General features: G+C 36.4%; 2 protein-coding genes across 2 annotated transcripts; one reads left to right on the top strand and one right to left on the bottom strand.

Annotated features, from left to right (window-relative positions):
- Positions 1 to 604: 604 nt before the first annotated feature.
- Positions 605 to 1,546, top strand: LOC123238748 (olfactory receptor 51F2-like). Its single transcript, XM_044665953.1, has one exon. It carries the CDS (start codon positions 605 to 607, stop codon positions 1,544 to 1,546), a length of 942 nt encoding a protein of 313 aa, XP_044521888.1.
- A 6,142-nt stretch (positions 1,547 to 7,688) lies between these two features.
- LOC123241179 (olfactory receptor 51F2-like) lies at positions 7,689 to 8,642 on the bottom strand. Its single transcript, XM_044668883.1, has one exon. The coding sequence runs from the start codon at positions 8,637 to 8,639 to the stop codon at positions 7,689 to 7,691; it is 951 nt and encodes a 316-aa protein (XP_044524818.1). The 5' UTR covers positions 8,640 to 8,642.
- Positions 8,643 to 12,449: the final 3,807 nt, after the last annotated feature.

Here is a 12,449-nt window from a genome sequence, read left to right as displayed (position 1 = left end):
AGAGTATTGATAAAAAATGAAAACTTTGTCATTCCTATGAAGTGCCAGGAAAGGTAATATTGTATTTTAGATAGAGAACCAGTTTTGAATCCAGAAAAAAAACCCCAACAAAAAACCTAGTTGCAAGTCCTGTCACTGACACATACTTTCTCTGTGTTTTTAGGTATGTTTTCATGTTTGTTGAGAAAGAACACAGGATGAGAATAATAAGTGGAGTTTGTTGTAGTGCTGTCTTTCAACACAGGGAACTCTTCCAAAAAACTCTCATTTCTTTTGGGTGTTTCTGGTGCTATCTCTGCTTCCTTTATGTGACTACTACTCTTTACACTCCTAACTCGTTTGAAAAAGCTAAGAACAGGCACATCATTTAGAACAATTGGCAACAACTTCTCCATAGGGTCCGGTATACATTGTACCTTTTTGGAATCTTTATTGAGATCAAGTCAAAGATAAACACTTTATTTTTCCTTTTTTGAATACCTCAGGACCATGACGTAGGACTACTTATATTGTAGAGGTTTAGTGACTAGTTTCTTTCTCTCTCTTTATTTTCCTCTCCAGGATTTGGAATTTTCAACTTGGAATTGTCCCTCTTCCAATCAACATGCTACCTTTTATTAACACTACAGCTTCTCTCACCTTCCTTCTCACTGGTGTTCCGGGACTGGAAGCCTTCCACACCTGGATCTCTATTCCTTTTTGTTGTCTCTATGCAACTGCCCTTTCAGGGAATAGTATGATCCTCTTTGTCATCATCACTGAACCAAGCCTCCATGAGCCCATGTACTATTTTCTCTCCATGTTGTCCACCACAGACCTGGGTTTGTCTCTCTCTACTTTGGTCACCATGCTAGGCATATTCTGGTTCAATGCCAGAGAGATCAGCTTTAATGCCTGCCTGGCTCAGATGTTCTTCATTCAACTCTTCACTGTCATGGAGTCCTCTGTACTCTTGGCCATGGCCTTTGATCGCTTTGTGGCCATTTCTAATCCCCTGCGATATGGCACCATTTTAACAGAATCCAGAATTGCTCAGATTGGAGTGGCGATTGTCACACGGGGGACGGTGATACTTACCCCGATGGTTCTTCTACTTAAACGCCTGTCCTATTGCGGCAGTCATGTGCTCCATCACTCCTACTGCTTCCACCCAGATGTGATGAAGCTTTCATGTACAGACACCAAAGTTAACAGTGCGGTCGGGCTAGCTGCTTTGATTAGCACTGCTGGAGTAGATTCCATCTTTATCCTCCTCTCCTACCTATTGATCATTAAGACTGTCCTCGGCATTGCCTCTCCAGTGGAGCGACAAAAGGCTTTCAGCACTTGCATCTCCCACATTGGAGCCGTAGCTATCTTTTATATCCCTCTCATCAGTTTGTCCTTTGTGCACAGATTTGGGAAGCGAGCTCCTCCCTATGTGCATACGCTCATTGCAAATGCTTACCTGCTCATACCTCCCGTGATGAATCCAATCATCTATAGTGTGAAGACCAAGCAAATCCGCAAAGCAGTGCTCAAAGTTTTGCTTCCCAAGAGATCCTAGGTCTGATCCTCATTTCTATTTCTCATGGGAAAGATTCAAATATATTGGTTATCTATTCAATTAAGATTTTCTGGGGGACAGTGGAATTCAACTCAACTTCCCAGTGAGGCATCAGCAATATCTTAAAGTGAGATGGGAAATGGAAGAGAGAAGAGCTTTACTTGGGGGATTAATTTTATCCTGTAATAGATAAGAGTGTCATATCCCTAGAGTAATCAGTTTCTCAGTCAATCTCCACTATACAGGATAGGCAGTGATTATAGTGTGTGATTTGTTAAAAATTAACTTGTATTTTTCTTTCCTATTTCCAGACTTTCTTTTTTATAAACTTTCTTCATGTTAGCAAATAAACATTTTCTAAAAATTCTACTTTGTAAAAGTCAGATCTGACTTTTTAATGAAATGTCTCCAAATTTCAAACAGCAGATATTTCCTGAAAACTTAGTATGTTCAAGGTATTTTGATTAATGTGAAGAAATGTGATATGGCTTCTGAACTCAAGTAGCTAAACTATATGTTGCTTAAAATGGGGTATGCAGGATTTGAAGTTAGCGGACTATAGTTTAAAGGATGATCACTTATTGCCTATGTGACCTTGGGTAAATCACTCAATATTTTGTCCTCCACTTCTACATCCATAAGATGAGAGGGATAAATTAGATGACCTCTTATATCCCTTCCAGCACTAAATTTATGAACTCCAAGTTGTACATCTATTAATTTCCTATCATAATAGTCTAGACTATGGGTTTAAAATGACCATCCTCTTTTATTTCTTTATTTTCTTTTTTCTCACTGGTAATATTATCTATTTTTAAAATTACATATAAAAATCAATTTTAGCATTTGTTTTCTAAAATTTTGAGTTTCATATTCTTTCTTTCCCTTTTTCTTTCCTTGAGACAGTAAGCAATTTGACATTGGTTATACATGTGATATCATGCAAAACATATTTCTTTATTTGTCGTATTGTGGAAGAAGACACATAATGAGAATAAAGTGAAAATGGTATGCTTCTATCTGCAGATTCCTTCAGTACTTTCTCTGGTGGCAGATAGCATTTTTAATAATTCTTTGGATTGTCCTGAAGCACCATATTACTGAGAATTGCTAAATTATTCACAGTTTTTCATCATTACTTTGTACAGTGTTCTGCTGGTTCTGCTCACTTCACTCTACATAAGTTCCATATAAGCCTTTCCAGGATTTTTTTGTGAAATCTTCCTGTTCATCATTTATTATAGCACAAAAATATTCCATTACAATCATATACCAGAACCTGTTGAGCCATTTCTCAATTGATGGACATCTCATTTTCTAATTTTTTGCTACCACAAACAAATTTAATGTAAACGTTGTTGCACAAATACACTATTTTCCCTTTTAAAATTTTATTTTATTATGTTGATTTTCCCTTTTTTGCAACTCTTTGGGATACAGGCCTAGTAGTGGCATTGTTGGATCAAAAGGTATGCACAAAACAATTTTAAAACATTTTGGGCATATTTCCAAATTACTCTCCAGAATGGTTTAGTTTATGTCTCCATCAACAGTACATTTGTGTATCAATTTTCCCACATCCCCTCCAATATCTGCCATTTTGCTTTCTTGTCACATTGGTTAATCTGGTAGATGTGAGGTGGTACATCGGAGTTGTTTTAATTTGCATTTTTTAAAAACCAAGAGTGATTTGGAGCATTTTTCCATATGGCTATGACTAACATTTATTTCTTCATCTGAAAATTGCATATCCTCTATTTAGCAACTGGAGAATGACTTGTACTCTTATCGATTTGATTCTATTCCCCAATTATTTGTTAAATGAGGCCTTTTTCAGAGACACAATGCAATTTCCCCCCAGGTTTCTTTTCCTTCTAATCTTGGTTGCATTTGTTTTGTTTGTACAAAATCTTTTTAATGTAAAGTAATCAAAATTATTTATTTTCTATCTTGTAATACTGTCTACTTCTTGTTTGGCCATAAATTCCTCCATAATCTAGAGATCTGACAGGTAAACTATTCCATACTCCCCTAATTTGTTTATGGTAGCACTCCTTATTTCTAATTAATGTACTCATTTTGACTGTATCTTGATATAATGTGTGAGAGGTTGGTCTATATGTACTTTCTATCATACTTTTTTTCCACTTTTCTCAGAAGATTTTGTCAGATAATGAGTTCTTGTCCCAAAAGCTTGACTCTTTGGGTTTATCAAACACTAGATTATTTTGATCCACTATTCTATTACTTAGCCAGTGCCAGATTGTTTTGATTGTTAATTTATAATACAGTTTATGATCTGATATGGCTAGGCTTCTTTTTCTTTTTTTAAAATAATTTCCTAATTTTCCATCTCTTGGAGTTAAATCTATTGATGAAATACCATATGTATTGACTTCACTGACAATCAGACTTTGCTTATATCATCCATCCATCCATTTATTTGTTTGTTAATGCATCACATTTAAATACTCTACTTAAAAGCATCCCAAGAGGTGGGTAGCATATCTTTATTTTATACATAATGGAACTTGAGGTTAATGACTTACCCACAGTCACATATACTTAATTCCCCATTCCTTGATTCCAAGTCCAGTGTTCAGTTTACTATGCTTCACTTATGTAGCTAAAGTTACACAAGTGGCAAATGTTAAAATTTTAGATAACAATTATTGTATATACCACATTCATTGAACTTCCCCAACAGATAAAAATGTGCAAAGGATCTAAGCTCTAATCCTCAAAGGAAGAAAGTCAAGCTATTTGGTAGTCATATAAAAGAATAGTTTAAATTATTAATAATTAGCAAACTACAAATGAAAACATATCTAAAATTCTACTTCATACTTATCATATTGGCAAAAATCACACAAAAAAGGAAAATTACAAAGTTGGAGACACTTCAGGAAGGTAAGCACACTCAACTGATGATAAAATTATGAATTGGTCCCTATATTTGGTAAAGCAATTTGGAAAAAAATATTCATAAAACATTATACTCATTGATCTACCAATACCACTTTTAAGTCTGTATGTGAAAGAAATGAAAGAATAAAAGTACCCATGTTAAAAAACTATATATATATATGTATATATATATATGTTAATATATATTAGCTTTTTACAGTGTAATAAATATCTAAGAAGTATCCATAAATTATGACATGGTAAACAAACTATAGTATCTGAATATAATGGAATATCATATTGCTGTAAGAAATCATGAAAGGGATGATTTTGGAGAAATTTAGAGAGATTTGTATGTTCCAAAGCATAAAGAAATGAGAATAGCCAGGAGAAAAATTTGATACCTTAACAACATTGTAAAAAAAATTGTTTTGAAAGATTTAAGGCTCTGATAAATGTAATGACCAACCAGAATTCCAGAAGGCTCATGAGGAAACATTCTAACTCTCTCCAGGAAGGGGAATAAAAAAACTTAAAATGAAAAAAAGATGCATCAGGTTTTATGTGGCAAATGTGTGAGTTTATTTTGCCTATATGCTACAAGGATTGTATTTTTTATATCTTTTCTCACTGGAAGATTTCATGGGAAGAAAAACAGAAATTATATTGTTATTTTAAAACAAGAGAGAAAAGAGTCACTGATTAATTTCAAATTTCACTCAAGGTACTAAAGAAGCAAAAATAGACAAGTAGGTCAGTTTTTAAAGTAACCTGTTAAATTTTTACATATATATTTGCATTTATACACATACATAAACACACACATACAGACATATATTGTTCATCCTCCATTTTGAAGAAGTCCAGTGACATTCATTATGGAGTGATGTCTTGACATTTGAGTTAATTGTATTTAAATGAGGCAGTTACACAAAGCTGTCAACCTCACCTTCTCTTCTAGAATTGTCAAAGACCAGTAGCAAGATACAAGGCATGATGACCTTGCCATCTTCAATGTCTGACCAAGCAGCACTAAATAAATGATTCACAGTGCATTTTCCAGCAGCCTTCACGGCTGTTGGAACAAATTGTTCTCATGCACCCATTCTGCAAGGGTCTTTACATGCTTGGGGCAGATATTCACCTAACCTATTGAAGGGTGTGAGACCTATTGATTACCCTCAACCTTGTCTAGTCTGCCCAACAAGACAGTTTTACTAGGGTATGGCCACTGTGCATGCTACAGCTTCTTGAAACCACAGATGAGAGAGGAGAGAGTTGGGTGAAAGGCAGACACCAAAGGTAGATGAGCAACACTGAAAAAAATTCAGCAAGCCTTTACACCAGAGGTGCTAGTCTTCCCTGCAAACCCCATACATTCCAATACATATATGTATGCATATATATAGAGAGACAAACACATATGTATGTGCATAAAATCAAGTTGTAAATAATAGAAATTTGTAATTTTATTTGTAACTCTCTTTCATATTCTACTTGGAAAAATTCTCTCTGCTTAGAGGCAGCTAATGAAGTAGTAGCTAGAGCACTGAGGTTGGAGCAAAAAAGAAATATAAGTTCAAATCCAGCCTCAGATACTCACTAGCTGTGTGATTCTGAGCAATTTGCATAACCTCTGTTTGCCTCAGTTTCCTCAACATTAAAATAGAGACAATAGACCCTACTTCACAGAGTTGTTGGGAGGTTCAAACAAATGACACATTTTCTGGTCACCTTTCTGGAAATTAATGATGCTGTAGGAGTCCTGCCAATGCAGAACAAATTTTAGAATTAAATGAGATAACATAGAATGCAGAGTAGTTCGAGAACAATAAAGTGTTAGAAAAATGGGACCGTCTAATAAAGGCTAATGATCTATAGCAGGGGTTGGCAATGTATGGCTCTCGAGCCATTTCTGGCTCTTTCGAGGGCCAGATATGACTCTTTCTGCAGGAGCCATAAAGTCAATTTTTTTTTTTTTTTAGGCCCTGTTACAGGAGCGGCACTGTGAGCACTGTACGGCTCTCAAGAAATTACATTTTAAAAAATGTGGCGTTTATGGCTCTCATGGCCAAAAAGGTTGCCGACCCCTGATCTATAGTGTAGGCAGAGGGCATTACCATTTAGAAAATAAAATATTTTGATATTCATTCATTTTACATGAGTCCCACGAGAATCCTCTAAATTGAATATTAAGTCTTAATATGCTGCCACTAACTCCACCCCCCATTTTTCAGGTAAGAAAATAGAGGCTCAGCCAATTACAATGATTTGATCAAGGTCATGCATCTATCAGTTTATCTTTGAAAGTTTGGAAACAGTAAGATAAATGCCTCAGGAATGGCAAACTTTTTTTTTTTTTTTTTTTTTTTTTTTACTTTCAGAGAAGGAAATAAATGAAGTCCCAAAACTACAAAACCCTAAGTATGACTTCACTTCCTGATGAAATATTCTAGATTGTTTAATTTAAGGAATGATTAATGAACATTTAGGAAAGGATCAAGGGGGAAAAAACAAAAACCCTTTGTTATGTGCTTATTATGTGCCAGGTACTACATGGCAGTCACCAGGTGAACAATTACTGTGAACTCTCAGGATTTCCTAACCCTGGGCCAGGCACTCTATCCATTGCTCCACCTAGCTGGAGAGAGCAAAACAGACAAACAGATAGGCAGATGGAGACAGAGACAGAGCCAGAATCATAAAGACAAACAGACAGAGGCAAACAGGAAGTGAACAAATATGAATAAGAAGCCAAGAAAGATATAATCAGCCCCACTATGAGTTTGGTCATCCTAATGGATAATTATCTCCCATGAGAGATACCAGCTTACTAGATTGTGGATCATTTTGTCAGACAAATAACAACGACTAAGTACCTACTATTTACCAGGTAATCAGCTAAGTGTTGACTTTTGAATGCTACATTAAGGAGTTTGGACTTCATCCAATAGACAATGTATTGAGTATATAACAGTCTTCATTCTATGCGCAGACCTTTATTATAAGTCCTGTCATTCACCCTTTTTTCCCCTTTGTTCATCCCTTATGTTTAGTTCAGAAGGATAATAATTGCCTTGTCGACAACAAGGGGAAGCACCTAACTTTGTTACATTTCCTCTGCTCCACTTCAGAGCAGAGCTAACATCCCATTTCACAATTTATGACTAAGCCTATACACGAGATTTCATTAGAAGCCACAACTCCTTCAGATATATGGGGACAGAAATCAGTGTCAAATGTGGCTTCCCTTGGGAAGAAGAACTTTATGAATGGCTTTGCGGATCTGCTTGGTCTTCACGCTGTAGATAATGGGATTCATAACCGGGGGGATGAGTAGGTACACGTTGGCCATGAGAGTGTGTACATATGGCGGGGCTCGTTTCCCAAATCTATGGACAAAGCACAAGCTGATTAAGGGGATGTAGAAGATGGCTACAGCCCCGATGTGGGAGATGCACGTGCTGAAAGCTTTGCGCCGCTCCTCTGGAGAGGCGATGCTTAGGACGGTCTTAATGATCAGAACGTAGGAGAGCAGGATGAAGACGGAATCCACACCTGCAGTGACGATGAGGGCAGTTAGTCCGAGAGCACTGTTGATTTTATTGTCTGAGCAAGAGAGTTGGATAATGTCGGGATGGAAGCAGTAGGAATGGTGCAGCACGTGGCTGCGACAGAAGGACAGGCGTTTCAGAAGCAGTACCAGAGGCATTAGTATCACCGTCCCTCTAAAGAGGATCACAAACCAGACTTGGATGATGCGGGAGTCTGTTAAGATGGTGGCATATCGCAGTGGGTTACAGATAGCGACGAAACGATCAAAGGCCATGGCCAGAAGCACTGAGGATTCCATGACAGTGAAGAGTTGGATGAAGAATGTCTGGGCCACACAGGCATGGAAACTTATCTCTCTGGCGTTGAACCAGAATATGCCCAGCATAGTGACCAATGTAGAAATGCACAAGCCCAGGTCAGTAGTAGACAGCATGGAAAGGAAATAGTACATTGGTTCATGGAGGCTTGACTCAGTGATAATAACAAACAGGATCATGCCATTCCCAGAGAGAGCTGTTAGGTAGAGGCAGCAAAAGGGGATAGAGAGCCAGGCATGAGCATCTTCAAGTCCAGGAACGCCAGTCAGGAGGAAGATCAAAGAAGAGGCAGTGTTATTAGGATGGTAAGACATGATGATTATGGAAAGAGAATTCTTTTGTAACAAAATGCCCTAAAAAGAGAAGGTTAGTTTTAGTACGGTAAAACATAAATGACTAACTATGCATATTACCTGCACTTGGACTCACACACTCCTTTTCTACTTCTTCCCCCTCCTTGCCACAAGCATATGTGTGGTTATGTGTCTGTCTGTCTGTCTGTCTGTCTGTCTGTCTGTCTGTCTGTGATACATCACGAATACTCAGGTTCTTCTGGAACTTCTTTACCTCCTCTTTAAAACCTTTTGTTTGGTTTTCTAATCATCCCTCTCTCTTCGAACTTATTGCCAAGTAAGATTCCTTTTTCTCTCAAAATTCTTCTTCCCTCCCTTTTTCTTTGTCTCTTCTCTTCCCCAATCAGATGAAGTCCCTTTCGTTTTCTGCTCCTCCATATGGTTTGGGGGTGGGGAGGGATAGAGACTATAGGAATGGCATTTAGTCTCTACTAATGTTCCCCTCTACAGCCTTCTGATTTTAAGCACTATAGGAAAATGGAACTTGATTTGATTTTTCATTCCTCTAGTACAGAGGATATGCTGATATCTTAAATATCTGGGAGATATGTATATATCTAAAATAACATCAAAAGAGGTATATCTAATTCTGAATGCTCCCTTTTGAGGGACATGTTCACTGGAGGGCAATCAGGGAATTGGCAGCACACTACTGAAAATAGATAAAACATAGAAAAACATTCTATTGAAAAAGTAGAGATGTTGACCGTGACAATGTAAAAAAATTCATTGGGGTATAACAGTAATCTCCCAGCAACATGATGTGGAAGGAATATTGGATTTTGAGTCCACAGATCTGTATTTGAATACTGTGAGACTTGGACTAGTTGCTCAACTTCTCTAGAGTTTCTTCATTTATATTTATTAATTTTTCCTTTTATAGTTAACAACTATTTATTTTTCTCTCCATCCTCATTTTCCCCTGAAAGAAAAAAAAACCTCCTATGATAGTTTTCAGAATATTCATATAATTAGTAATATAGTTAAGAAAAACACTCTTACATATTTGAGAAAATAAATTCCTATATTAGCCACATTTGCATGTGTTTGCTTCATTCTGTAACATCACCAAAATTAACATCTTTGAAAGACTTAAGAGTGTCTGCTGTTTTAATCCTTAAGGTTTTTGGATTAGATAAAGTTGGAGGGCCCTTCTAGCTTGATCTTAGAGATATTAATATTTTAGGGATTGTCCTACAGAAGAGGGATTTTTTTTCCTGTTTGGCTGAAGAGAACAGAGGTTGGAACGACAGATGCAAAGTGAAGCAGGAAAATGTAGCCTAAAAATGGAGAAAAACTTCATAGCACTCAGAGCTGTCCAAAAGTAGAATGTACTGCCTTGAGAGAGAATAGGTTTTTCCATTTGTCTCTCTAATAGAGACCTTCAAACAGAACTTCAATGACCACTTAAAGGAACTGACAGCTTAAGAAAGGTGATTTCTATTCAGATAAAGATCCTTACAGGTGGCTTCTGAGTTCCCTCCCACCTCTGAGATTCTGTCATCTTTAGTATCTTGCAAAAAATCACAGGGATGAATCTTCAAATGACCTAGACTTGCACTCTGATTCTCATACTTACTGTCTGTGTTGGGTAGCATTGAGCAAGGTACTTCCCCTCTCTAGGCTTCATCATACTCTGAACATGTGGCAGTTATTCCAAATAATCTAGCCTTTAGGTCTATGAATGAAATGGTTCATAATTCAAGTAACTAGATGACCTAGTGAATAGAAAGCTAAGTCCAGAATCAGGAAGATTTGAGTTCAAATCTGGCTTCAGACACTTACAAGCTGTGTGGCCATGGGCAAGTCACTTAACTTGTGTGCCCAGTTTTCTTAACCCTAAAATGGGAATAATAAAATCACCTACCTTGCTGTGTTGTTATGAGAATCAAAATAGATAATTCTTGTGAAAGTATTTGGACAGTATCTGGCACATTGTACACGATTATTTCACTTCCATTTCTCTTCATAAGAAAGATTATGCCTTTATTGGATAGCTCTTAATAAAACATTTCCCTCTATTCTATTCCATCAAAGTCTACCCTCTGATCTTTTGATAGTTTCTCAGATCTAGAATCAAATTCAAAAGAAATAATGGAAGGATCCATAGTTTATTATTTGGCTCAAACATGCCCTCCTGAACCATAAATACCATGTGGGGCTTTCTCCTTTTTCAAGGATTTAAAAGAGAAAGAGATCCCTAGAGATGGAATGTTTTTTTTTTAATTCCAATCCTGTGATTTAACAAATGAAGGAACAAAAGTACAGAGAACTTGTCACGTGCCCAAAGTGACAAATATTAAGACAGAGCCAGGATTAGATCCCAGATCAACTGGTATCTCCATTGTAGCTTGTTTCCTCCCTGACCCTTCCTTTGTTCATTTAAAAATTGGTTGCTTTGAACTTTTCTCATAAGAAATTCTTCATGTTTAACATCCAACTTTTTTATGTTGCTGAGTTTCTATCTTCAACTTTTTAATATTAACACATGCTCTTAGCTCTTAGCACCCCAAAACACTTACTGTGGCCATCCACTGGAAAGGGATGTAAGGAGAGTCTCTTATCTTAACAAAGTGGTGGGCAAAAACCTGGGGATGGAAATCCCATTGGGTTCTCAGAATGACAAATATTTATAAAGAGCCATGAGTCAGCCTGGCTGGAGTCATTTTCCCAAGGGAAGCCTTTATCCAATGGGGTTTTCTGTGCAACTACACTCTGGTAGCACTTGGAGACTTTGTGATTTATTAAGTAGGGAAGGTTTTGTATTATTTTCTACCTATATCTCCCTGCCTAAATATATTTATATATTATGATTCAATTTGTTTTCAATTATTCAAGCATGTTCAATTATTATTCTTTTCTATCTTATCAGAAATGATTGACATCTTAGGCTTCCATCCTTGGTCATGGTAGAGAAGGAAATTTGAAACAAATTGAATAAGTAAATAAATTATGAGAATTAAATTAATTTCAATGGTCCCTTCTAACTTTTCTGGTTTTCTTATAAATGCACTATCCTCCACAGTTCTCTACAGCCTTGATGGTCTGCTGTTTGTTGCTCCCACCAAATGCTCAGTCTCATTGTCTACATTTCCCACAAATCTGGAATACTCTCTTTCTTTATTTCTACTTCTCGGGTTTTTTTTTCAATCTCCTTAAGTACCATATTTTTTATTAATCCTTTTCTGATCCCCACCAACCCAACTACTAGCTTCCAGTGCTTAACAGAGCACTTGGCATTTAGTAGATTTTTAATAAATGCTAGTCAGATGAAAAATAAATTCTAGAAAACTTTCTTTTATTTATATATTTTATAAATAAAATTTTAAATATGTATATATTTAACAATATATCCTGTTTATACATTATATATTTTCTTAGTATGTTAATTCCTTGAGCACAGAGGCTACTTTTAATTCTTTATATCTGTAGTACTTAGATAGTGCCTGGTATATAGTAGGTGCTGAATAAATGCTTTTTGTTTGATTGGTTGAATTTAGTAAAGAGGAATCTAGGAATGAACCACTGAACTCATGATATATATCAGGATATAATGGGTTGAGACTTCATGGGAATTTATTCCTACATACATTTTTCAATATTTGGTATTATGAATAGATGAAATGGTTCCAAAATCAGAAATGCAAACCCATTGTTTAGAGTAGGACATGAGGCACAACATCCAGTAAAAGGGAGAACACTGATCTCACCTTTGCTTTTTTTCAACACATCTGGAACACTATACACAAAGTTTTTAAGAATGATGCTGAA

Source organism: Gracilinanus agilis, chromosome 3 (assembly GCF_016433145.1).
Source record: "Gracilinanus agilis isolate LMUSP501 chromosome 3, AgileGrace, whole genome shotgun sequence".
NCBI lineage: Eukaryota > Metazoa > Chordata > Mammalia > Didelphimorphia > Didelphidae > Gracilinanus > Gracilinanus agilis.
Note: the sequence above shows the minus strand (reverse complement) of the source record. Positions and strands in the feature narration are given on the sequence as shown.